General features: G+C 48.1%; 1 protein-coding gene across 1 annotated transcript in view; it reads right to left on the bottom strand.

Moving 5' to 3' along the window:
- The window catches only part of CDH22 (cadherin 22), a 162,892-nt gene that overhangs the window by 20,861 nt on the left and 114,656 nt on the right, over window positions 1-27,375 (bottom strand). Inside the window, exons 8-10 of the mRNA XM_034787414.1 lie at window positions 21,530-21,666; window positions 4,504-4,625; window positions 3,851-3,968 (exon numbers count right to left, since the gene is read on the bottom strand). Coding sequence (XP_034643305.1) covers window positions 3,851-3,968; window positions 4,504-4,625; window positions 21,530-21,666 — 377 coding nt within the window. The remainder of the gene's footprint in view (window positions 1-3,850; window positions 3,969-4,503; window positions 4,626-21,529; window positions 21,667-27,375) is intronic.

Below are 27,375 nucleotides of genomic sequence, written 5' to 3'. Positions count from 1 at the left end.
GATCTGTAAAAGCAGAAAGAGTCCTGTGGCACTTTATAGACTAACAGACGTATAGGAGCATGAGCTTTCGTGGGTGAATACCCACTTCTTCGGATGCATGCTGCTCTAACAGAGATAGCAGACAATGACTCTTGGGGCAAGTCTCCTAGACTTAATGAACCACATCAGTGCCCACAGACAGCACCTCTGGGCCCCTGGATGGAGAACTCATGTCTGCTCTTTTCACCATGGGACTCTCTCCAGTGGTACCAGACCCACCTATGTTTGACCATGAGATGCCACTGGAGCAGCTCAGATAACTAGCAGCAGCAAGCAGCAACACGTGATGGCTCCACTCCTCCCTTATGCATCAGACTTAGGTCATATCAGGCAGCTGCACCCACCCCCACAGCTCTCACCTTCAGAGTCCCACTAGCCTTTCGTCCGGTCTCTGCTAAACGCCGGAAGCTGCTGAGATCACACAGCTTGAACAGACAGAGGATAGCATGTCTGCCCGGCATACAGCAGCAGGGAGAGAAGAAAATTGCATTCTGGGATGTATTTTTAAAAGAGAAAAAATATAATGCTGAAAACATGATTTTGACAGTCTGTAAAGGGGCAGTCTAGGTCATGTCATCTGAGTCCTGAGAAGGGCAGTGGAGGGTTAGCCAAATGGCAAGACTGAACAGGTGGCAAGGAGCTTGAGTGCCGGAGTTATTTGGCGTGCGGTAGAGGAGAGTTAGCAGGGACTGGCAGAGAGATTCTGAATCATCAGCTGACCAAGCCCTCCAAAGAGACGCTTGCTGAGATGAAGTGAAAGAGCAGAACAGTCAGACCCAATGAAAGGAAATGCTTCTTAGTGCACCACAGAGGGAGCGGGTGGAACCCATGCCGCAGGAGGCCCCTTGAGTCAGTTACTCTGGCAGACTATTAACAGTGTTGGGAGGTTTGTAGGCTAAGACCAGTCGATCAGGGACCATATCTCTTCACACCCCAGCCAACAGAGCTATGCCAGCAGAAGTCTGTAGTGTAGGCCCGGCGGTAAGCTAAGGTTTTGTCTACACTACACAGCTTTTAGTGACACAGCTGTGTCGCTAAAAGTCGGGAAGTGTAAACACTGTTTGTCAGCACTTTTGCTGACAAAATACGTCCACCCCTGAGCTGAGTTTGCGTTGTCAACAGGAGAGCACTCCTGCCAAAAACAAGCCATTTATACTGCCACTTGCCGTGGCAAAACTTGTGTCTTTCAGGGCAGGGCGGGGCTTTTTTAAGCACCTGTGAACGACAAAAAAGTTTTGTCCTTCAATTGGCAGTGTAGACCAAGCCTCAGTGTGAAAAGATCTCGGGTTTCAGGGCACACCCTGACAAGCTGCAGACAAAAGCAGGGTTTTTTCCTGCCAGCTCTGAACAATTGGCCATGCATGTTGTGGTTGTTTCCACCTCCCCCTGAAGCACTAACCATGGCAGACAGTGCCAGAGGTGCTATAAGAGACTGGACAGACTGGCAGAGTAATGTGAGCTGGTAACTCCTTACGCTCCAAAAAGCAATAGACTGACATGTCTTAGGCCATGTCTACACTCGCGCACTGACAGCAGCACAGCTGTAACACTACACGATCGCTTGTGTAGCTGCTCTGTGCTGATGGGAGAGCGTCTCTGCTGACATAGCACTGTCCTCACCAGTGCTTCTGTCGGTGTCACTCGTGTGTGTTTTTTTCTAGGGCTGTTGAGTAATCGCAGTTAACTCACGCAATTAACTCAAAAAAACCAATCACGATTAATCGCAGTTTTAATCGCACTGTTAAACAATAGTATACCAATTGAAATTTATTTAATATTTTAGATGTTTTTCTACATTTTCATATATATTGTATTCTGTGTTGTAATTGAAATCAAAGTGTATATTATTTTTATTACAAATATTGCACTGTAAAAATGATAATCAAAAGAAATAGTTTTTCTATTCACCTCATACAAGTACTGAAGTGCAATCCCTTTGTTGTGAAAGTGCAATTTACAAATGTAGATTTTTTTTGGTTACATAACCGCACCCAAAAACAAAACAATGTAAAACTTTAGAGCCTACAAGTCCACTCAATCCTACTTCTTGTTCAGCCAATCGCTAAGACAAACAAGTTTGTTTACATTTACAGGAGATAATGCTGCCCTCTTCTTGTTTACAATGTTACCTAAAAGTCAGAACAGGCATTTGCATGGCCCTTTTGTAGCCGACATTGCAAGGTGTTTACATGTCAGATATGCTAAACATTCGTATGCCCCTTCATGCTTCGGCCACCATTCCAGAGGACATGCTTCCATGCTGATGATGCTCGTTAAAAAAATAATGCGTTAATTAAATTTGTGACTGAACTCCTTGGGGGAGAATTGTATGTCCCCTGCTCTGTTTTACCCGCATTCTGCCATATATTTCATGTTATAGCAGTCTCGTATGATGATCCAGCACATGTTCATTTTAAGAACACTTTCACAGCAGATTTGACAAAACGCAAAGAAGGTACCAATGTGAGATTTCTAAAGATAGTTACAGCACTCAACCCAAGGTTTAAGAATCTGAAGTGCCTTCCAAAATCTGAGAGGGATGAGGTGTGGAACATGCTTTCAGAAGTCTTAAAAGAGCAATACTCCGATGCGGAAACTACAGAACTTAAACCACCAAAAAAGAAAATCAGCCTTCTGCTGGTGGCATCTGACTCAGATGATGAAAATGAACATGTGTTGGTCCGCACTGCTTTGGATTGTTATCAAGCAGAACCTATCATCAGCATGGACCCATGACCTCTGGAATGGTGGTTGAAGCATGAAGGGACATATGAATCTTTAGCGCATCTGGCATGTAAATATCTTGGGACGCTGGCTACCATAGTGCCATGAGAACGCCTGTTCTCACTTTCAAGAAGCGGGCAGCATTATCTCCTGCAAATGTAAACAAACTTGTTTGTCTGAGCGATTGGCTGAACAAGAAGTAGGACTGAGTGGACTTGCAGGCCCTAAAATTTTACACTGTTTTATTTTTGAATGCAGTTTTTTTGTACATAATTCTACATTTGTAAGTTCAACTTCCATGATAAAGAGATTGCTCTACAGTACTTGTATTAGGTGAATTGAAAAATGCCATTTCTTTTGTTTTTTTACAGTGCAAAGACTTGTAATAAAAAATAAATATAAAGTGAGTCCTGTACACTTTGTATTCTGTGTTGTAATTGAAATCAATATATTTGAAAATGTAGAAAACATCCAAAAATATTTAAACAAATGATATTCTATTATTAACAGTGCGATTAATCGCTTAGGGTGAAGCCCCCAGCCTCTCAGTGCATCTTTTCCAGGGGCATGGTCTGCTATTCTGCTCAGTGTGTCTCTGCTCTGGGTGGGGGCTGCTTCACTGCGTGTGGGGGAAATCAAATATACATAATGGTGAGGCTGTGCTCTCTCTGCAGGACTGAGAAAGGAAAACAGGCCCCCCAACGTCAGAGCCACAGAGCACCGAACAGGAGCTGAGAATCTGCTGGCTAGGAAGGAGTGAGGTGCAGCCTGCAGCAGCCAGACACACAGAGGCTCGTGAGAGCTCCTGCTCTTTGCCAGCAAAGAATTCTGGTGGGACAGGCTCCTAAGAAGGGCCTGTGTGGCTGAGGCAGCTGCTTGAGAAGGGCTGGATCTGCATCGATCAGAGGTGAAAGGTCTGCGGGGGAACAGTCCGGGGAGCCTGCTGCATCCCACAGCACTTCCCATGGTGACCAGCCTTTCCTGCTCCCCGTTCTTGGCACAGGTCCCAGGCCATGCAGCCACCAATTGGAGAGGAAGGGAGAATAGGGCAGAAGGGAATTGATGAGCGGGAAGGAGGACGACTCACCCTGGATATCCAGCAGAGAAAAGTGGTGGTTGTCAGTGGCTTCCGGGGCCAGTGTGAAGTAGAAGCGATGGCCACTCTGAGGCTCATCACGATCCACGACACTTATTGTCTGAATTAGCTACAAGAAGAAAGCAGAGGTCAGAGCTGCTTCCTTGGGGCTGAGGGAGAGGTCTCTGCCTGGGGACTCCTCGCAGCACTGGAATGGGCAGCATCTCCCTCAAGAGAGATGGAAAACCTTTGCCAGTGCCATCAGATTCAGCTATTCAGCTCCTTCCACGCACCTGCAGCTGGGCAGGAAGGGAAAGGCATTGCTCCCACTCCCACCGCCCCCAGGCACACAGCACCCTTCTCTCCCTGAAGGGTCAGCTCCCCTGGAGGGAGAGGCAGTCGCAGCTCCACAAGCAGTGGCTGCCAGAGTAGTTTTGAGAAGAAAATTGCCCCCAAAGTCACACTCCATCAGGGTGAAGTCCTGTCCTGACCTGAGCAGTCAGAGAACAGTGTCAACTCCTTAACCCTGAGGCGGGCCTCACAGCTGCGTGCGCTTTCCAGATACACAGACACCCGGTCAGGATGTGCCAGGCCTAATGCAGATGTTTCATACGCAAACACTGCACGTGGCACAATGCTGACTGGGAGCCAGGCGTTCTGATTACCTGGCCGGGCTTGGCATCTTCACATACCGCAGCCTCGTATGGAGTGGCCAGCTCGGGTGGGTTGTCGTTCACATCCAGGATTCGGATACGCAGAGATGCTCTAGACACCTGGGAATGATTGTCTGAAACAAAACCAACACACAGCGTCGTTGGTGAGCGTCCTCTGCCAGCAGCAGGGAACTTATCCCATCTCTTTGTTCTGTCAGCAACCCCTGTGGTCAGTCACACAGGTGACTCCCCAGGTGTGAGAGCCCCACCCTAAGTATTTATTCGATTTCTAACACAACCATCAACACACCTTCCAGCTGCCTGGTACGCACATTAGCTCAAGTGTGATGCAAACATTTCCCCCACAATTCAGCAGCATCTGTACAGCATCCCTCAGCAGCACCAGCCGAATTTCCACGTGTGAGACTCAACTGCTGAGGACGGCAGCTAACAAGGTGCCTCTGTCAGCAAGCGCCAGCTTTTATGGTGCATGTGAATTCCAGTGGCAAGAACCTGCCACCGATACAATGGTGAAGATCTACCCCCTGGCCAGCTCCCACAAGCTTCACTCTTGAGACTGACAGATGTGGGCCTAGGCAGAGGGGATCTGTGAGACTAGACCATCAAGGGCTGAAGGCATCACCTGAAGTAAAGCTGAAATGAAAGCGCAGTTGGAACGGGAGAGAGTTACAAATCAATACAAAAATCGTGGCATTAACAAACCCCATTCTATGTGTCACATTCAGTCCCTTCCTGCTGCTCCCCACTCCCCAGCCCGTGCCTGGACATTCGTTAGAATTCCAGGTCCTTGGCCCCAGGGCTCCTGTGTGCATTGCTTTGAGCTCTACAAGAATGATGGGTTTGTAGATAATCACTGGCACCTGGAATCTTACCTGGGTGTGACCTGGCAGTCAGTGCAGAGCACCGGGCACAGGTAATGTGTCTGCATGAGTGTGCCCTGCTCAGAAGGATGGGGGGGAGAGGGGGAAGGGAAAGTGCACTTACAGATGGTGTCCAGGGACTACACCTAGATCTCAGAGATAACCACGGTCTCCGACCATGACCTCCAGGACAGTTACGTCCCACTGGAACCAGGAAGCTGTTAATTGTTAACGGGAGGCTTGTGAGTGCAGGAGGTATGTCCTTATGGGAGCCAGACTTGGACTATGGAACTCAGTGCCACAAGAGAGAAGAGTTTCACCAGGTCCGGAGCTAAATGCAAAACTCAGCTCTGAGATTCAGTTTTCCTGCAATAAGCTCTTCCCATAGGTACACACACGCACTGTTAAAATCAATGCTATAAACCAGTCAAGCTGTGCTCCCAACAGACTGGCAACTGGGAGACAGAGAGAGGTTGCCAACGTTAATTCTATTTTTAAATCTTTGGGAGGCCCCAGATATGATGATGATGGGAGCTATGTAAGTCCTGGATAGAGAGATTCTAAGGCAGTCCAAGGGCCAGCTCGCTGCGGTCATCTAGCACAGGGCTTCGAGGCACTGATGGCTGGGGCAAAGTCTGAGAGAAGAGAATGCAAACTCCTGGCAGAGGCATTTCTCCCCATTACATTCAGGCTGGGCAGAGCTCAGGGTGACGAACCCCTTTGGCAATAGCTGAGCAGATGCCCTCACTCACACGTTTCACCAGTTCCTCAAGCTTCTCCCCTTGCCAAAAAGTATCACACCTCTGCTGTATCTGTCTGGTATTTAAGCCAACTGGCTTTCATCCAGGCCCCTCCCTCAGTCTGGCAGAGGGAGGGGGGGGGAAATCGGAGATTGGCGGAAACAGCACTGCCCAGCTCTAGGGAAAGAGACCCCCAGTGTGCAGCAGACACCACGACCCATAGCAGCTCACAGCTGTTCCCAGTGGTTGCAAATAAATGCTGAACCAAAGAGGGGCAGAAAAGGCCTTTCCACTCCCCACTCACTCAGCACTGGGATCTCCAGGACATGCCAGGTTGTGGGGAGGACTCAGTCTCTCTCTCCCAGAGACATCACTCTTCCTCTCAAGGAAAGAAGGGGAGTGTTATGTAAAAATTCTTCCAGAGCAACTAAACATTGGGGCAATTCCCATCTTACGGAGAGAAACCCAGATGCACAAGTGGGAAGATCCATCAGTTTGGTTTCACTCGGCCCTGGTCAGCATTAGTCATTTCAAGAGCTGTTGCTCCAGGCCCTGAGGCTGTAATGCCCGTGTCAGAACAGGGGTGCATAGACAGGGAACAGGGCTCAGCTGCATTTCAGACTGGCGATACGTCTCCAGGGGTTCTTTGGTTCTGCCCCCTCAGAGACCTGCCCCATGTCTGACCCTGGTGTGTTGAATACTGCATGCAGATGTGGTTGCCCCATCTCAAAAATGATATATTGGAATTGGAAAGGTTCAGAAATGACAAAAATGATTAAGGGTATGGAACGGATTCCATATGAGGAGAGATTAATAAGACTGGGACTTTTCAGCTTGGAAAAGAGACGACTAAGGGGGGATATGATTAGGGTGACCAGACAGCAAAAATCGGGATGGGGGTGGGGGCTAATAGGAGCCTATATAAGAAAAAGACCCCAAAATCGGGACTGTCCCTATAAATTGGGACATCTGGTCACCCTAGATATGACTGAGGTCTATAAAGGTGTGGAGAAAGTAAATAAGGAAGTGTTGTTCACTCCATCTCATAACATAAGAACTAGGGGTCACCAAATGTAAGGTGACCAGACAGCAAGTGTGAAAAATTGGGACGGGTGGGCGGTAATTGGCACCTACATAAGAAAAAGCCCCAAATATCAGGACTGTCCCTATAAAATCAGGACATCTGGTCACCCTAACCAAATGAAATTAATAGGCAGCAGGTTTGAAACAAACAAAAGGAAGTATTTTTTCACACAACGCATAGTCAGTCTGTGGAACTCTTTGCCAGAGGATGTTGTGAAGGCCAAGACTATGAACTAGATAAATTCATGGAGGGTAGGTCCATCAATGGCTATAAAACAGGATGGGCAGGAATGGTGTCCCTAGCCTCTGTCTGCCAGAGGCTGTGAATGGGCGACAGGTGATGGGTCACTTGATGATTACTGGTTCTGTTCATCCCCTTTGGGGCACCTGGCACTGGCCACTGTCAGAAGACAGGGTACTGGGCTAGATGGACTTTGGTCTGACCCAGTCTGGCCGCTCTTATGTTGCTGTTCCGAGCCCCTCCCCAGCCGGGGTTGGCTGAACTGGGGCAGCCACGCAGCACTCCTCGAATGCCACGTTGAACTCTTTCCACCTGTGCCAACCCCAGGGCCCTGCTAGGAAGCAGGAGACAGACTCCAAACTGGCTGTGAGTTCTGCACATAGATTTCCCCAACCTATTACCACGTGTACACTGCTCAGGGACTCTAACAGCCTAAGCATGGAGTCACAGGCAGGCCCCTTGGAGTCTCCGGTCTATCTTGTCATTTAGGCAGCCTACTATTGTGATAGCTGGTTGCTTGCACCACGAATCACAGCAATATTCAGGTTGCTTTTAGCCCCAAAGGGTCAGTCACTTACCCCAGGTCAACTGCACACCACACACTCAGAGCCAACCCTATAATAAACTAAATAGGAATTGATTATATAGCAAAAGGAAATGAGAGTTATTTTCCAGTGTAAAGCAGGTCAACATACACACACAAATGAGTTACAACCTCTCGTTTCAAAAGAGAACAGATAATAAGCAGGCTCCAGATGGCGTTTAGGGCTCACCCAGGCTGAGCACTGGGGGTCTCTTGCTTGTGCCTTAGAAACCTTGTCTGCAGAGTCCAAGAAGCAATGAGATCCAGTTCCTCCTTGTTAGGGGCTTTTAATTCCCTTCCCCCCTTCTGTTCTGAGCTGCAAACTCAGCTGATGGGAGGAATTCACTTGCAAGACTCGTCTTCATGAGATGGGGGAGGGGGAGAGTAAGCAGCAAACTCGTGTGTCTCTCTAACATTCCACTTCAGTGCATCTGGTGTTGCTGGGCCTTCCCTGTTGGGCAGGACGTAACACGTGTTGGAGACCAGCATTTCACACTGGTTCATGTCCCTCTCCTACCTGGAGAGTTACAGTTACAACGGCTTACAATGCAAATGCTCAAGCATTACCTTACACTATGGGATGTTATAAGTGAGATTAATCCAGGCAGCGATGCCCCAGCCTTCAATACAATCTAAACACTAAACTCATTCGTATACTTCCAACTCCTGTTTTAACAAGACTAACACCCAGGTGAGCCAGACTGACTCCACCCATGTATTGGTCAGGGTTCAGTGGAGACCTGGGGACCTTGGCATGAGCTGGCACCTGGTCTGCCAGCATCACAAGCCCATCTTGGTGTCCACCTGCTCCTGCTGCTACTATCTACATATTCTAATGACTGCGTTATCCATGGGTTTGTACAGCCTGAGCCAGCCCTCTCATTCCAGGATGAGCAAACGAACCCCCCCTGGCTCCCCCGGAGCCCAAACAGCAGCTCTGCGCCTTGCTGCGCCAGGCAACTCCTGCACTTACCTCTGCCTGATAAGCTGTGTGAGCTTCATACATGTGGGATGTAGCTTGGGAGCTCTGATTTGCTCCTGCTTGTTTCTGCCCCATGGCACGCACCATAAAGGTACATTAATCCCTCTTTATAATATTATAAATCACTCCTGAGGGCCTAATGCTTTCCAAAGCGCCTCACATGCTTCCAGAAATGAAACACCCTCATTCTCTGGCTCCTTTGTTCCCCCAGAAGTTATAACTCTGGAGAGGCCCAGCATGGGAGGGAACACTGCTTGTTGTTAAAGCAGGAGCCTGCTGCCTGTTTGTTGATAAAATTAACTCTGGTCTGTGAGTCAGGTGGAGTTGTACCCGGGGGAGAGAAGTATGAGCAAGGCTCCATAATTATCTGAGAACCCAAACCCTTTCCCCAGAGCCCACCTTCGCCCCCCTCTCTGCTCTCCTGTTATCGCTTCCGCTCACCCAGACCTGCTGCTTTGGTGATTAGATGGGTGTTTTGGGGGGAAGGAGGCAGAAGTCGTGACTAAAAGCCTGGAACAATTTGTTATTTTTAAGAGCATGTTAGTGCAGCGAAATAAACTGCAATTGCTTTTAGGAAGAAAGGATGCTAAAGGCAGCAGGGTGGGGAGGGAGCTGGGAGGCAGAAAATCTGAGGGGGTGGTAAAGAGGTGTGTCCGGTTCCAGCTGAAGGGGTAAATGAGCGAGCGAGTGAGAGGGGTTTGATTCCAGCAAGTGATATGGTGAGAGCGTTTTATCTCCTTCCCCAGCAGCCTGGCTCCTCTTGCAGAAAGATGGATAACCTTTCCCTGCAGTTTGATTCTAAAGTGAGCTGGCATTGCCCTGAAGGTGATATACAGAGAAGGAGATGAGAAAAGGCAGAAAGAAAGGATGAGAGGAGGAAGAGAGACACTCAGATCTCTCCTCGTCTCCCTCCTAACCTTACCCTGACTCCCATCACCCATTCAGAGCACACACAATTAGTGGGCAACAGAGCATTCATTATCATGACTATTCTTAATCATTCTTATGTATTTCTACAGTGCTAGAGACACCATGTGCTTGGCACTGCACAGACACGTTTAAGAAAAAGACAGATGTGCACCCCAAGGAGCCAGATCTTAACCCAGGATATTTAAATCTTTCCAAACCAGTCAGAAGACAGCATGTTTCCTACGCTGCCATCCTTATGGAATGAGCTTGCAGCCCTTAGCTGAGGTTGCAATCAGCGTATGCTGATATTTAGAGTCAGAGAGAACAGCACAAACTCCTCCTATCATCACAGCTGCAAAGACAAGGAGTCTGAGGAAATATACTGTGCATGGGTGGTGGAGATATCCATGTGCTGAGATACATTTACTGAGCACCTGTGTCGGCCTCACCTGCCCTCTGCCTGCGGACTCGTCTCCCCCAGAGCTATCAATAACGTTCCATGCCTCTGAGCAACTTCAAAGACATGCCATTAAAAAAAAAAATCGCCGGCCACACAAAGGTCTCCTCCTCCCTCCCCAAAATCACCCTAAATCACTGAAGCTTGAGGCCCTGGGTAGGGTGACCAGACAGCAAGTGTGAAAAACCGGGACGGGGTGGGGGGTAATAGGTGCCTACATAAGAGAAAGCCCCAAATATCGGGACTGTCCCTATAAAATCGGGACATCTGGTCATCCTAGCCCTGGGTCTGATACCTCAAGAAACACTGGGGCTAGAAATGGGAGCATCATCTTTGGAGACCCTTCCATAGGACACGTGGTATTTCTTTTCTTTTTGGCCCTGCTACATCACTACCTGCTGGGCCTTTGAATAGAACATTGTAATGTATTTTTAAAAAAGCTGTTTAAGCGGTTACTAAAATATATTCTTTACAAAACTCTCCTCTCCCTCTGAGGCACCTGGTTTTACAGGGGGGGGGGGAGAATATAAAAAGCAGCTTCAACAGATTTTTTTAAAAACTCTCCTGATATGTTTTCTGTAACTTATGGGGTATAAGTAGAATCAACAATGGTCTAGGGTGGGTGGGATCAAGATGTTATAGCAGTGCACGTGTAATGAACTGCAAGATTCACTCCTCCTAAGTACTCCAAACCTCACACGCCAGTGCTCCAAAGAGCTCTGTAGCACCCCTTACCCCCACGTAGTGTCTCTATACGTGCGGAATGACACACACACAGAGACATGTGCAGACATGCCCACGAAGGCATAGCCATGTGCTAATGTGTATACAGCTGCATGCACACACAGACCCATGGGCAGAAAGAACCACAGTTTCATGATATTAGCCAGACCGTCAATCTAAGCAAGAGAAGGCAGAGAAGTATGACATCATCAAACAGAGCCTGACAGAAAACAAAAATAGCGCTGGTCATCAGTGGCCAGGACTGAGGGACAGAACATGCCAAGGAAGAGCGTGATCAGTTTAAAGAGAGCATCATCTTTCACTGCTGCAACTCTACTCTGTATTCCAGCTCAGCTGACTGACATGCAAATTAGTTTAATTATTTCTTCTTCTAAAATAAATTATATTTTGCAGTGGCTGCAATATGTTGTGTCAGGCAAAATTACATTCAATATTTTTAAACTAATTGATGTCAGCCTTGAGAAAACCTGACTGACAGCAGCAAGGAAACTAGGCTGCTACCTAAACGGTTTCCTAAATTAAAATTAAACATGCCGTTTTTCTGCATTTCCTCCAGGAGTCTGAATGCCATTAATCTGAAAAGACTGAGGAAGGAGACGGGAAAAACACACAGAGCAAGAGCGAGATGATGGAAACACAGCCGTGCAGTGAAGGAGCTGTGGACCTGGGACTGGCAGTTGCCTTTGCCAACCTGGGCAGAAGTATTTGCAGATCCACTTGAGTCCATTACAATTCCAGCAGAAATGCTCTGCAACAATATTCGCCTTCAGCAGAAGTGCACTGAAAGGAAAAGCTAATCTCCAATTCCTTCCCTGCCCCAGAGAAATCGCTGGAGACCCAGGATAGGCAGGGTATTACTTTGCTCTGTGCACTTTTAACATGGGTTCCTGTCTTCCATGGCCCCATTGAGGTCCGATGCTCATGCAATGGAAAAGTCCTGGATGGAACATACATTAGACAGGGACTGTGTCACACTGACTGAGGCACATGGAACCCAGTTCTAAGGCCTGGTCCCAATTCCTCCAGCACAACGGTGCTGAATTCTGAGGCACGTTTTGACATTTCTTCTCAGCTTCAAGTAAATTCCAAAATAAAGATTTTTTTAAATTATGAAAATAACCCAATCAGGGTAGTTTTCCTGGTGTTATTTATTTAGATACTAAATTCTAATTATTCCATGCTGTCCCTGGTTCTCTATGTGCAGCAGATTCTTGTACTGATGGTGAGAAACTCTGCAGGCTGTTGTTGACGGAAGCTGGAAGTTTTGGTAGCTGAGGCTTTTGGCAGTGATGAGAAGATGCATCTCCTCTTTTCTTACCTGCTGGCAGGATAGAAAGTGATACGAGGTTTTTGTTGATGTGGGCTTGAACTCTTAGTTCCACAGCCCAGAAATCCTGGACAGCAACTGGCTGCCCCACAGGTCCCCACCACATCCAGCAGCGGTGGATAAACATGCTAGTTAAACTTTTCTAATTAAAATTATCCTCACTAACAATATTTTTTATACCAAAACTGCCACTATTAGGCTTCGGATTCAACCCGCCAATGAACTGAATTATTTAATATTCGCACTGCTATGATGATTTGAGGAACCGCTCTGCTCAGCGCTGGTTAAGCCTCCGCTAGAGTACTGTATCCAATTTTGGTCACCGCTGTATTCAAAGGATGTAGACAAACTGGAAAGAATCCAGAGGTGAGCGACACAGATGATCAGAGGGCTGGAATGCAGCCATAGGAGCAAAGGCCGAAGGAACTGGGTATGTTTAGTTTGGAAAAGAGAAGATTAAGGCGGGGGGTGGGACATGATAGCGGTCTTCAACTGACGGAAGACCAACAAATTCTGAAATGTGTTTCCCAGGGAATGCCACTACATGACCGATGGTCACTTGGTTGCCAAAAAGTTTCAGTGGCATGAGAGGACTGCCAGTGATGGACATGGACTCAGTGTACAGCCAGGCCACCTTAAGGATCGAGCTAGAGCTTCATGCAGGCAGCACTTGGTCTGCAAGGAGGCTACGTCCCTGTGGGATTTGCCATCATCCAGATGATGAATGGTGTTTTAGAATCCTTTGCAAAGTCTGTACATGTCACTATCGCGTGCCCCAGACGAGGAAATCTGTGCACCAGAAGATTCACACCTTTGGTGGAATTCTGGGGAACGTGCAAGAGCTGTTGGGGAGGCTTGGGGCAGACAGCATTAGTTTCAGGGTGCAGGGTCCCGACTGCCAAGAGGGGTGTCAGTACCTGGAGATGTGCTGAGAGGCCCAGAGCCTGGAACAGTGTCTAAACTCTGCCCTGCCCCAGCCAGATGGGAGCTTGTGGGATTTAGCTGTTGGATCCCTCCGAGCAGTCTAGTGAGTATCCAATGGGGGAAGCTCAGCTAGGTCTGTGATAACTTCTGTCTCCAGACTCAGGCACTGGTAGTGACAATCAGGCCATGCTCTGAACGTTTCTCTGCAACCGTTTGTCCTTGTTCTTTTAAAGGAAGCTCCGCTGTTGCAGCACATCTCTGAAGACACAGATTCTGCAGCCCATTCTGTCAGCCCTGAATCTCAGGAAACGCTGGGCCTATCATCATGCTGAGTAGACTGGATGATCAAATATGTCTTTTCTGCAACAATGCTGAAGTGGTGACATCACTATCATTTCCATAGCAACTGATTTTGAAATGAACCCAGGATTATTGTGTCACCGCAGAAGCCAGATACACGAGGGAGCAACTCTTATTCCACCCATATTCTCAGTGGATTGGGAAGATCAAAATGACATACAGTAGAATTTTAGGGTTGAATATTTGGCCTGCCAGTGTGTGCACAAAAGGGGTGCTAGAACAAGTGAGTGTGTACCCATTTTTCACAAGTGCAGACATGAGTGCAACTGCCTGACTCTGCAGGCAAATGGCTGCTTGCACATTCACATTTGCAGGTACAAGCAAATGCATGTGTATTAAATATGGGCACCTAACATCAGAGTCCGGAGCTGAAAACGTGGCTCCTGAGTGAGTGGAAGCAGCATGTAAGACCAAGTAATGTATAAATGGCTCTTGGCTCCCCTGAGTCCTGCCCTAGCTCAGCGGCATGAGAGTAATTAAATTGCATCCAAACACAATGCTCTGATTAAAGCCGGTCTCCAGCAGGAAGATTTATCATCTCAATTACCAGCAGTGGACACAGCAGTCAAGTCCTCCTCATTTTACATGAGCAGAGAGGAAAGCAGGAAGAGAATCACAAATATTAGCCTAAGGAAGGTAAACAGCTTGTGTGTGAAATGAAGATTTATCTCAGCAAACACTCGGCCAGATTTGCTGAACAATCCCCAGGTTTGCTGGTTGGCTGCACAGTTACCAGGGCCCAAATATTCTGCCCGTTGCCAATTGGCACAGACAGGCCACCCTGGAACAGGGGCTTTTTGCTTGTTTCTGGAAGAGAGAATCTGACCCTATTGTCTTCACCTCAAATAGCCCATATTCACAGCCACACTTGGAGAGTTATGGGTGTGGCCTTCGGCCCATCCCTGCTTTTCCTGCTATTCCCTGATTTGAATGTACCGTTTGTGAAGAATGGTAACCGAGGTGTGGCCCCAGCCACACAGAGTGCTCCGGGAATCCCACAGGTGAACATGTCTGGTGGTTCATTTATAGCGCAGTAGCGCTCAAAGTCCCAGTCGGGATCAGGGCCCCATATCAATCCATGGAGAGTTCCTGCTTCAAGTTCCTCGCAATCTAAACAGACAAGCCAGACATCGGGTCAGGGTTAGGGAGCTGGGGGCGGGGGGGTTGGTGCTGGAAAACTGAGGAGGGAAATAGTTAGGTCAGACTGTAAACAGACATGGAGAGCCCAGGGGGTTGGAAAAAACACCACTACCCCAGCTCCTAGTGGAAGGGGGATGGGGAGTCCCTTTGTTCCCTGGGCTGAGTGACTAGCATGGGGACCTATGGACCTGATCCAGGGCAGAAGGAGGAGCTGTGTGGATTTGTCTCCTCTCTTTGGAAGTCTTGTGATGTGTTTAGTACAAAGTACTTGCCTATGAAAAATGGGGAAATACTCTGCTACCTGTTTGTATAGATCCTCACTTCCTCACAGTCCTCTCCCCTCAGCGCCAAGCACCAGCGCCGGGCGGCCGCGGCCCCGGCCCCTTCCCCTCAGCGCCAAGCCCCAGCGCCGGGCGGCCCCGGCCCCTTCCCCTCAGCGCCAAGTCCCAGCGCTGGGCGGCCCCGACCCCTTCCCCTCAGCACCAAGCCCCAGTGCTGCTCTGGGTTCAGTCTGACATCTGTTATAAGGCCGCATGCTGAAATTCCTTCTGTCACTTTGAAGGCCTTACCTTTACAACTGCCCTTTCCACCAGAGAATTCAGACATAAATTGTACTTTAAATTCAATATTGGCCATTAATATTTCATGATTACAAACCGTTAAGGGTAATGTCACTGGCAGGAACGTCTGGACAGTTAAAATGGATGAGTCAGAACTTACTGACGGGGAGAAGTCAGAATACTAAAGAATCTCCCCAGCTTTTGAAGTAATCCAGTCTGACAGGCCTCCCTGCTGGAGGGGAACTGCAGCATTTACTGACTTGTTCTGAAATCCTAGCTGCTGTGTATAAATATTTTCCTTCTGATTCTTGTCACCTCATGTTTGCTGTAAAAGCTGAGTTGTTCTGCAGCACCAGTATCCTCTCCACTGGCCACCGCTAACACAACTTCATTTCCATGCCCTCAGGAGGCGCGTGCCCCTGCTTTGGTAACAATCTGTACCAGCTGAATGCATTAAAGGTGTCTAGACACACAGCGGTGCAGGGCTGGAAAGACCAGCCTGGGCCCAGCCAGTGCTCACCACAAGGCCACAGTGGTGCAGCTTTCCCAGGAACATACAGCTCACAACAGCCAGTGGAAATAAAACCTCACTGTAACTAGAGACAGGACTGAGCCAAAACCCTAGGTTCAGATGTCCCGGGACCATAGGGCTGCTCCAATCTGGGTCCAGTCTTTGTGGCTCTGGACCCCTCTCATTGCAATGGCTGAAGCAGAGGTGGGGTTGGAAACAACAGAAGTGACACATGCTCGAGGATGCTCACTGAGTCCCTCTGGGCCCAGGCATCTCAGCCCCGGAGCCAGGAAGGCAGGGCAAGGACAGGATTAGTGCTAAGTGAAGTCCTGGCCCTGCGTCAGACCCATCAATGTGTCACCATGCGGCTTGGCGAGCGAGTGCACATCTTCCTTGACAAAAAACAACCCACAAAGACGTCCCTAAAGATGTTCCCTAAGCAAGACCTTGGCAAACTCCCCTGCTCAGAGTCAGACCTAGGCAGGTGCCCCGACCTGCACACACTGAGTGCACAGAGGAAAAATCCTTAGCTCAGACCTCTCTCTCATTTCAAAGGCACCCAGTGGATTGGATGGAGCCTGGTGCTAACTGTGATGGTGGAAAGTGGAACATGACCGGGTCTGCGTCTGGCCTGGAGATGTTACCATTCTGAGACATTACACACGTGAGCGGAAGGGTTTGAAGATTGTGTTCGTGTTCTCTGTATTCCCCACTGTTCTGCTTCTTCTTGAAGCCTCTATTGTTCTCGATGCTTGTGTGGAACGTGGAGGGAACCCAAGCCCTCTCACTGGAGTCAAAAGGGTCAGATCCATTGTCTTTACAGGGAACAACCTGCTTAGCTTCCACATAATGAGACAAGGGCCTGAGCATGCATTACAGAGAGTGGCAGGGCACTGAGGATAATCTTAGAATCATAGAATCATAGAATATCAGAGTTGGAAGGGACCTCAAGAGGTCATCTAGTCCAACCCCCTGCTCAAAGCAGGACCAATTCCCAGCTAAATCATCCCAGCCAGGGCTTTGTCAAGCCGGGCCTTAAAAACCTCCAAGGAAGGAGACTCTACCACCTCCCTAGGTAACGCATTCCAGTGTTTCACCACCCTCCTAGTGAAATAGTTTTTCCTGATATCCAACCTGGACCTCCCCCACTGCAACTTGAGACCATTGCTCCTTGTTCTGTCATCTGCCACCACTGAGAACAGCCGAGCTCCATCCTCTTTGGAACCCCCCTTCAGGTAGTTGAAGGCTGCTATCAAATCCCCCCTCATTCTTCTCTTCTGGAGACTAAACAATCCCAGTTCCCTCAGCCTCTCCTCATAAGTCATGTGCTCCAGACCCCTAATCATTTTTGTTGCCCTCCGCTGGACTCTTTCCAATTTTTCCACATCCTTCTTGTAGTGTGGGGCCCAAAACTGGACACAGTATTCCAGATGAGGCCTCACCAATGTCGAATAAAGGGGAACGATCACGTTCCTCGATCTGCTGGCAATGCCCCTACTTATACAGCCCAAAATGCCGTTAGCCTTCTTGGCAACAAGAGCACACTGTTGACTCATATCCAGCTTCTCGTCCACTGTGACCCCTAGGTCCTTTTCAGCAGAACTGCTACCTAGCCATTCGGTCCCTAGTCTGTAGCAGTGCATGGGATTCTTCCGTCCTAAGTGCAGGACTCTGCACTTGTCCTTGTTGAACCTCATCAGGTTTTTTTCTGCCCAATCCTCTAATTTGTCTAGGTCCCTCTGTATCCGATCCCTACCCTCTAGTGTATCTACCACGCCTCCTAGTTTAGTGTCATCTGCAAACTTGCTGAGAGTGCAGTCCACACCATCCTCCAGATCATTAATAAAGATATTAAACAAAACCGGCCCCAGGACCGACCCTTGGGGCACTCCACTTGAAACCGGCTGCCAACTAGACATGGAGCCATTGATCACTACCCGTTGAGCCCGACGATCTAGCCAGCTTTCTATCCACCTTACAGTCCATTCATCCAGCCCATACTTCTTTAACTTGGTGGCAAGAATACTGTGGGAGACCGTATCAAAAGCTTTGCTAAAGTCAAGAAATAACACATCCACTGCTTTCCCCTCATCCACAGAGCCAGTTATCTCATCATAGAAGGCAATTAGGTTAGTCAGGCACGACTTCCCCTTCGTGAATCCATGCTGACTGTTCCTGATCACTTTCCTCTCCTCTAAATGTTTCATAATTGATTCCTTGAGGACCTGCTCCATAATTTTTCCAGGGACTGAAGTGAGGCTGACTGGCCTGTAGTTCCCCGGATCCTCCTTCTTCCCTTTTTTAAAGATGGGCACTACATTAGCCTTTTTCCAGTCATCTGGGACCTCCCCCGATCGCCATGAGTTTTCAAAAATAATGGCTAATGGCTCTGCAATCTCACCCGCCAACTCCTTTAGCACCCTCGGATGCAGCGCATCCGGCCCCATGGACTTGTGCACGTCCAGTTTTTCTAAATAGTCCCGAACCACTTCTTTCTCCACAGAGGGCTGGTCACCTTCTCCCCATGCTGTACTGCCCAGTGCAGCAATCTGGGAGCTGACCTTGTGCGTGAAGACAGAGGCAAAAAAATCATTGAGTACATTAGCTTTTTCCACATCGTCGGTCACTAGGTTGCCTCCCTCATTCAGTAAGGGGCCCACACTTTCCTTGATTTTCTTCTTGTTGCTAACATACCTGAAGAAACCTTTCTTGTTACTCTTAACATCTCTTGCTAACTGCAACTCCAAGTGTGATTTGGCCTTCCTGATTTCACTCCTGCACGCCTGAGCAATATTTTTATACTCCTCCCTGGTCATTTGTCCAATCTTCCACTTCTTATAAGCCTCTTTTTTGCATTTAAGATCAGCAAGGATTTCACTGTTTAGCCAAGCTGGTCGCCTGCCATATTTACTATTCTTTCTACACATCGGGATGGTTTGTTCCTGCAACCTCAATAAGGATTCTTTAAAATACAGCCAGCTCTCCTGGACCCCTTTGCCCTTCATGTTATTCTCCCAGGGGATCCTGCCCATCTGTTCCCTGAGGGAGTCAAAGTCTGCTTTTCTGAAGTCCAGGGTCCAGCTTGCCAGCTTCCTACCCAGCGGCAGAACACCTGTGGTTTATCAAAGCTTTTTTTGCTATTATTTATTTTCTTTTCATTCCCCATGAAGAGTTTGTTCAAAGCCTCTGCAAGGCAGGACCAAGAGTTTGTTCTTTTCTGTCTTTAACTGAAGGAAAAAAGATGAACAGAACTTTGGCTGGGAAATTATTTGGCCTGAGTCAGGGCTTTGGCTGCTCAGCAACGTGCCGGCCATTTGTTCCACGTCGCTGTGTTTGGGCGGAAGTGCAGATATCCGAAAAATCCTCTCAGATAAACAAACATGAAACCTGCACGTCTGCTAATGCATTTCCCCCTTGCTCTCCCAAGCTGGATGAGAGAGGGTTCCTCAGCAACTGCAAATGAAGACTGGAAGGGCATCACTGCCCTACGGAAAGGAAAGGCTATCACATGAGGATTGTATGTCAACGTTCCAGAAGTAGCTTATTGAAAGAGAGGACAATAGAGTATGGCGAACAGGCAGGCTCCATCTCCTGCCACAGGCCCTTCCTGTTAGCCCCCCAGGTCACTGCTACCATCTGGCTATCAGCTCCGAATTCCCAGGCAGACGGAGTTCTCAGGCACAAGCTCCCTTTTCCACAAAGCCTTTAGGGAATCCAGTAGCTCCCTATCTCACAGCTACTTGGTTCTGCAAACCTCTGCCCTTTAGGTGTCTCTCTTTCTTTCCCTTCTTCCTCTCAATCTTTCAGTCCCCGCCCTGAGTCTGGCTCTCGCCAGTTCATTTGTATTCACACATAAGGCAGGTGCTCCCTTTCTACCTGCCATAGTGCTGAATATATTTACTTCACCAACAAAAACGCCTTTCACTTAGCAGAACACACGTGCTGGTCCTCTTGGGGAGATGCCAGAGAGGAACGTCAAGGGGCACGTTCAGAAATCCACTCTGTCAGCTATTGGCTCTTCCCTACTTTGTCTGCAGCCCTCCCAGCCTCAGTGAGGGAGCTCGAAGATTCATCAGAAGCAGAAGCTAACGTGACTGCTTGGGCTTTTGTTTTCTCATTGTCTTTTTGAAGTTTAGAAGAGCAGTTTTTATAACATCATTTTCATCCTTCTGGGAAAGTGCATAGTATGGGAAGGGCAGAACCAGGCAAACAGCAGAAAGGGAATTAGCAGAGTGCAGGAAACATGGGCAGAAACAGGAGAAAAACCATCAGTAACAACCCCCCACAGGCTCCTTTAAAAAGATAAAAGCAAATCTAGTGGTGTCTTCAAACTTCCAAGTCCTTGAAGTTTGTCCATCATCCACCCATCCACCTACCCACAGTATCTGGCACTTCCCAAGTATTTACAAAACAGAAATGACAGCGAGAATTTCTCTTGCTTCCTTCCCAGCCCACAGGAGAGAGAGCCTGATCAGTTAATGGGTTTCTTTCTACATGTGAGTACGGGGTACAGCGGTCTGTGTGCGCAGAAATGATGGAGGGAACAACAGTCACTGAGCTGAGTTCTCCATTTAGTGAAGCTCTTCTGCTGCTCTGGATCTGGAGGCAAGTGTTCTCCCCGTGAGCCCAGCCAGCCCTGCCCTGGGTGGGCGATTCTCTGAGCTCATGGAAGCTGCCTCAGCCTCCTTGCTGCTTACGCCTGTGTTTAATGAAGTCTTTGGAATCACCGAAGCTCTCACCCAGTGGTGTCATGCAGACCAATAACCTTGATGAAGCACAGACAGCATGGCTGCTGCATCACCACAGCTGAGAGCAGGTACCGGCTACAGCACAGAGAGCTGAGACAGCCGGCACAACTGTCTGGAGAAAAGGACGAAGAGTGCAAGTGATGGGCCTTTCTGTCCATCTGTCGCATTTCATCTGTCAATCTGTCTGTCACTGTCATGGCCCTTTCTAGACACAATGCCCCCAAATCTATTTGTTTTTATAAAATCACTGTTTGATGTAACACAGGACAAGCTGCTGCCTGTGCAAAGCATGTGTGTATGAATGGGAGGGACATGGGTAGGAGGCGTCGATCACAAAATACCTAGCGGTGCAGGTGCAGGGGCCGGATTGAATTTTAATGTTACTGCGGAGTCCTCACAATGTAATTTACTTCCCCGTGGGTGGCTGTGAGTGCTGCACATGTCTGAGGAGAGAGACAGAGGCAGCCACGTCCCCAAGACTCAGGCAGTGAATCCAGAAACAGGATGGCATCTGAACTGAGGAGGAAACACGTTATATAAACATGGGCTCTTGGGAGCCCCAGAGGTGTCTCATCAGGTGTGAAAGCAGCAAATGTGCAGCGTAGGGATGGCTGGTGGAGCTGCTGGGTAGATAACATGGGTTTTGATTAGTGTTCATCAAAGGTAACATCCGACCACAGTTCCCCTTCTCAACACATGAGACAGGAGGAGTATTTTTAGATTGTCTGGAGAGATGTTAGATTCCCCTTCCTGCACCTTCTCTTACATCACCTCTATTTAATACCTGCTTCCTTGAAGCCATGCGCCAGTGAGTGAGACCCACCCCTCTCCAGAACCCTCCTCCTCACCTGCTTCCATTGCCAGGACCGTGATGTTGTGCCACCCTGCTGTCTCCCGATCCAGGACTTTGCCTGTCACAATGGCGCCTGTGTTTGCATCAATGTCAAAGATCCTCTCCAGGTCAGTGTTGCGATCGATGGCGTATCTGAGCACAAAGCAGGAGAGAGCCATGAGTGACTGGGGAGGGGCTAGCAAGACCTGTACTGACTCCCAGCCAGGTTGGGTTGGGCCCTGTGACAATCACTTCCACTGGGACACTAACCTGTTCTCTGTCTGGCCCCTATCTCCAGGGACATAGGTGGCCCCATCACTACCTGACTGGAGGCCCTAGAGTTAAAGTGAGGGTATACTGGGGAAGCTTGTACCAAGCGTGCAAACTCCTTCCTTTGGAGAAGCAGGGACCATGGACAAGGGGAAACGTCTGTTCTGATTGTAATGCATTAGCTCAGCACATTCAGAGAGTCGTAGAAATGTAGGACTGGGAAGGACCTCAATAGGTCACCTAGTCCAGTCCCCTGGCTATGGACACAGGACAAAATATTATCTAGACCATCCCTGACAGGGGTTTGTCTAACCTGCTCTTAAACACCTCCAGCGACAGAGATTCCACAACCTCCCTGGGCAATTTGTTCCAGCGCGTAACCACCCTGACAGTTAGGAAGTTTTTCCTAATGTCCAACCTAAACCTCCCTTGCCACAATTTAAACCCATTGCTTCTTGTCCTGTCCTCAGTGGATAAGGAGAACAATTTATCACCCTCCTCTTTATAACAATCTTTGAGGTACTTGAAGACGGTTATCATATCCCCCCTCCCTCAGTCTTCTTTTCTCCAGACTAAACAAACCCAAGTTTTTCAATCTTCCCTCATAGGTCATGTTTTCTAGACCTTTAATCATTTCTGTTGCTCTCCTCTGGACTTTCAGGAAAGATGTGGACAAATTGGAGAAATGTGTCGCCCAGAACTGGACACAATACTCCAGTTGAGGCCTAATCAGCATGGAGTAGAGCGGAAGAATTACTTCTCGTGTCTTGCTTACAACACTCCTGCTAATACAGCTCAGAATGAGATTCACTTTTTTTTTTGCAACAGTATTACGTTGTTGACTCATATTTAGTTTGTGATCCACTATAACACCGAGATCCTTTTTTGCAGTACTCCTTCCTAGGCAGTACTTTCCCATTCTGTATTTGTTCAACTGATTGTTCCTTCCCAAGTGGAGTACTTTGCTTTTGTCCTTATTGAATTTCACCCTATTTATTTCAGACCATTTCTCCAGGTTGTCAAGATCATTTTGAATTCTAATCCTGTCCTCCAAAGCGCTCACGACCCCTCCCAGTTTGGTGTCGCCCACAAACTTTGTAAGTGTACTCTCTATGCCATTACTCAAATCACTGATAAAAATACTGAATAGAACCGGACCCAGGACAGATCCCTGTTGGACACCACTCGATATGCCCTTCCAGTTTGACTGTGACCCATTGATAACTACCGTCTGAGTATGCTTTTCCAACTAGTTGTGCACCCACCTTACAGTAGCTCCATCTAGGCTGTATTTCCTTAGTTTGTTTCTGAGGTCGTGAGACTGTAACAAAAGCCTTACTAAAGTCGAGATATATCACATCTACTGCTGCCCACCCCCACACACCGCCCCATCCACAAGGCTTGTTACCATGTCAGAGAAGGATATTAGGTTGGTTTGACATGATTTGTTCTTGACAAATCCATGTTGACTGTTACTTATCACCCGATTTTCTTCTAGGTGCTTTCAAACTGATTGATTATTTGCTCCATTATCTTTCTGGGTACTGAAGTTAAGCTTTCTGGTCTATAATCCCCTGGGTTGTCCTTATTCCCTTTTTTATAGCTAGGGACTATAACTGCCGTTTCCCAATCCTCTGGTACCTCTCCCCTCCTCCACGAGTTCGCAAAGATAATCGCTAATGGCTCAGAGATCTATTCAGATTCAAAGAAATAAGGGAGCCATGAGTAACTCCCAGACCAGCACAACTGCACAGGAATGGATCCCCCAGTTAGCAGCTCTCACCGCTCGGGAACCTCTCTTTGGCTGCACTCATCTAAGTCAGGGTTACTGCAGGTCAGGAGCATGGTACAGTAGCAGAGCTGCGTGGGGATGGGAGCCAAGGACAGCAATAGTGTAAATATAAGTGCAGTCATAAAAATGAAAGGTGGCAAGGTCCAATTTGATCCCAGATCATGCATCCCTGAGGTCTACAAGCAAGGACCACAACCACTGTGAATGGTGCTAATGCAAACACCTAAACAGACAAACAGCAGATTGGCCCTTGACATTCCCGGTATTTTCCTATTTTGTGCTGTCTAGTTTTAAATAACTCAAATGAAAACTCCCCTGGTTTCCTGCAGGTGTCTATCCCACCATTTTACAGGCCGCTGGCTGTTAGGAAGGGTTTTTACTGTTCAGTCTAACTTTCCCTTTTATTTCCATCTTGTCTTGTTTCTGAGAGTCCCATCCCCTGATACCGCCCCAATCAATCTTGCTCTGGTTCTGTAGGAAGGTGGATCGACCCCTGTGTTTCACCTCCCAACACCCTGAGCGCTCAGTTGTCCCTGTGAATCTTTTACAGGGACTTTCACAGAGCACAAGCTAGGGGAGCAATGAGATGGGGTAGGATTGGGATCCAGCCTCTTCCCAAATTCCTCCCTTTTCCAGTAGGCAGCCAAAGGGGCTGGGAAGGAAGAGGCTGCGGAGGCAATAGCACTGTCCTGTCAGAGGCGGGCCGTGCCTCATGCCTGCTGGGCAGCTCAGCGTAAGCGAGAGGAAAAAGCAGCCAGGCAGTGTGGCTGCATCCGGGAAGGGGTGACCCTGCGGGGCTGGCGCCAGTGCCATGTACCTGATGGTTACAAAGAGCAAGAGAGACGGTATCACAGACCCAGCTGCTCCAAAGGCCAAAAGGGACCCACGACACGTCTCCTCACCAAGCAAGCCCCAGAGAGCCACTCCCCAAAGCTCTCCCAGCTGGGAGCTTCCCCCACAGGCCACTTCCACAGGGCAGGAGCCAGCCCAGAGCCATGGTCAAACCACACAGCGTAGAGGACAGCGCCCACAAGCAGGGCTCACATGCCAGGGAGAGTCCCGCTGCAGCTGTCCAGCGTGTCAGGGAGGGACACCTCCTGCCAGCCTAGCCCCCGAGCTGGGTGCCCTCCCGCCCAGAGCCTCAGCACAATGCAAAATAGGACCATTCAAATAGGAATCCTTTTCATTTCCCTACCACCTTCCATCCGTGCAGCCTCACGTGCTTTAACAAACAGGGGAGTTTGGCCTCACAATCCCCCTCTACACTCCCGAGGCAATAGTGAAACAGTAGGCACGGTTATCCCCATTCTACACAGGGGTTACATGTCCTGCCCCAGGTCAAAAAGTCAGTCTGTTGTTGAGCTGGGGGAGAACCCAGCCCTCCACTTTAACCACAACTGGGATCTGTGCCCCCAGCCCAGTATAATATTTCTAATAAGCATACACTCACAGCAACCAAGCATGTTAGCATTAAATCACAGCACAATTGGACTGCAAGCTCTTCGGGGACAGGGGCTGGTTCTGCCGTGCCCAGCACAGCACAGCCCCATCTGATTGAGCCTCGGAGCACAGACACAACACAAATAATAAACTATAATAACACCACCACGATAAGCATTAGAAATCCAGGAGGCCAGCGAACCATCGGCAATACAATATAATTGTATTGTGTGCAGTGTCTTTCATACGTAAGGCATCCCAAAGCATTTTACAGAATTAAATAATCCAAGACAACAAAAAGTACAAGGGATAAATTACCGAAAGGAGGGTGGTGAATAAATTAAAGCATTCAGGCCAATAACAGAGGGAGAGATCAATTGAGAGGTAGAGACAAGGGAGCTGAGAGATGAAATGAACGGAGAGCTGATGAAATAGGAAGGCACAGGAAGGCCACGACAGATGGCAGGGGCTGCAGAGGAGAAGGAACCAGGTGACTGTGTGTGGACGAAGTGTGGGGAGAGGATTCCTAGACCATGAGCTATTCAGGGCAGGGATCGTTTTCCTATTTGTTTGTGCCCCGCCCAACACAACTGGGCCCTGATGCAGTTGGGGGCCTCCAAGCAGCAATATCAATATTAGTAACGACATAAAGACAAGGCCCAAGAGCCCCACCAGAGAGTTTTCAGACAAGGAGGGTGGTTCCCAATGTGATCTCAAGGCCACAGATTCCTCCACTCACATACCAGCCTTGTTTAGCCACAGCTCAGCCATGGGACTAACCTCCTCAAGGGTCAACAATGAACTTGCAGGTAAGAGTGGTGCACACCTGTCAGGCGAGGGTGCTTACAGAGCACCGTCCCACACAGGGTTTTAGCTGCACGGTTTTCATTCAAACCAACACCCACCCTTGGCTAAACCGCTATCCTGGTGCACAAATACCAGGGGAAACTGCGAAATACAGGGAGGCAGACAGACAGACACAAACTAGCTTGAAAATTAAAGGACAAAACTGTCCAAAATCATCACCCATATATATGCACATATATATTCTGCCCATACAGTTACCTCCCCAGCCCCCCTTTGCACCAGCAGAACGTAGTATGGGTCAGGAGACTGTGACCCAAAGCTGGCATGTAAAATTAAAAAGGTTGTAGAGGAGGTTTTAAACTAAGGGCTGGGGGAAAATCAACACATGCAGAGGAGCACACAGTTCGGACAAAGATGTTTCTTAGGGGAGGGTCTATTAATGTGGATTCTCCATGTCCTAGTAAAAAGGAGAAGATAGAAGTTGATAAAGTACAGGTAGGAAGTGAAGAGAAACAGTCAAATGAAAGAGAGTCCCATTCAGTTACATCACATGAAGGTAGACAACTAAATATTGACAAATTTGATAAGTAATTGTATACAAATGCTAGAATCTAGGTAATAACATGGGTGAATTCGAGTGTCTGGTATTAAATGAAGATACAACAGGCATCACAGAAACTTGGTGGAATGATGATAATCAATGGGACACGGTAATATCAGATATCACTGATATTAATCACTTCTGTTAGTCTCAAAGGTGCCACAGGACCCTCTGTTGCTTTTTACAGATTCAGACTAACACGGCTCCCCCTCTGATACTTGGTAATATCAGAGTACAAAATATATAGGAATGACAGAGTAGGTCATGCTGGTGTGGGTGTGGCACTATATGCAAAAGAAAGCATAGAGCCAAATAGAGTAAAAATCTCAAATGACTCAAACTGTCATAGAATCTCTATGGATAGAAATTCCCGGCTTGACTAATAAGAGTAGAGCAGTAGGGATATACTACCAGTAGTCACCTGACCAGGATGGTGGTGATGATTGCAAAATGCTCAGGAAGATTAGAGAGCCTATAAAATTAGAAAACTCAATAATAATGGGGGATTTCAACTATCCCCATATAGACTGGGTACATGTTACCCCATGATAGGATCCAGAGATAAGCTTTCTAGACACGATTAATGACTGCTTCTTGGAGCAGCTAGTCCTGAAACCCACAAGGGGAGAGGCAATTCTCGAGTTAGTTGTAAGTGTAGTACAGGATCTGGTCCAAGAAGTGAACATAGCTGAACTGCTCAATAAAACCATAATGCAATTAAATTTAACATCTTTGGGGGGGGGGGGGGAAGAGATACCAAAGAAACCCACCACAGTAGCATTCAACTTCAAGAAGGGGAGCCACACAAAAATGAGGAAGCTAGTTAAGCAGAAATTAAAAGGAGTAGTCACAAAAGTGAAATCCCTGAAAGCTGCATGGAAACTTAAAAAACCCACCATATTAGAGGCGCAAATTAAATGTATACCCCAATTAAAAATAATAATACAAAGAC

The sequence above is a fragment of the Trachemys scripta genome, chromosome 12, assembly GCF_013100865.1.
Source record: "Trachemys scripta elegans isolate TJP31775 chromosome 12, CAS_Tse_1.0, whole genome shotgun sequence".
NCBI classification, from domain to species: domain Eukaryota; kingdom Metazoa; phylum Chordata; order Testudines; family Emydidae; genus Trachemys; species Trachemys scripta.
The sequence above is the reverse complement of the archived record's forward strand: the minus strand, read 5'-3'. Positions and strand labels throughout refer to the sequence as shown.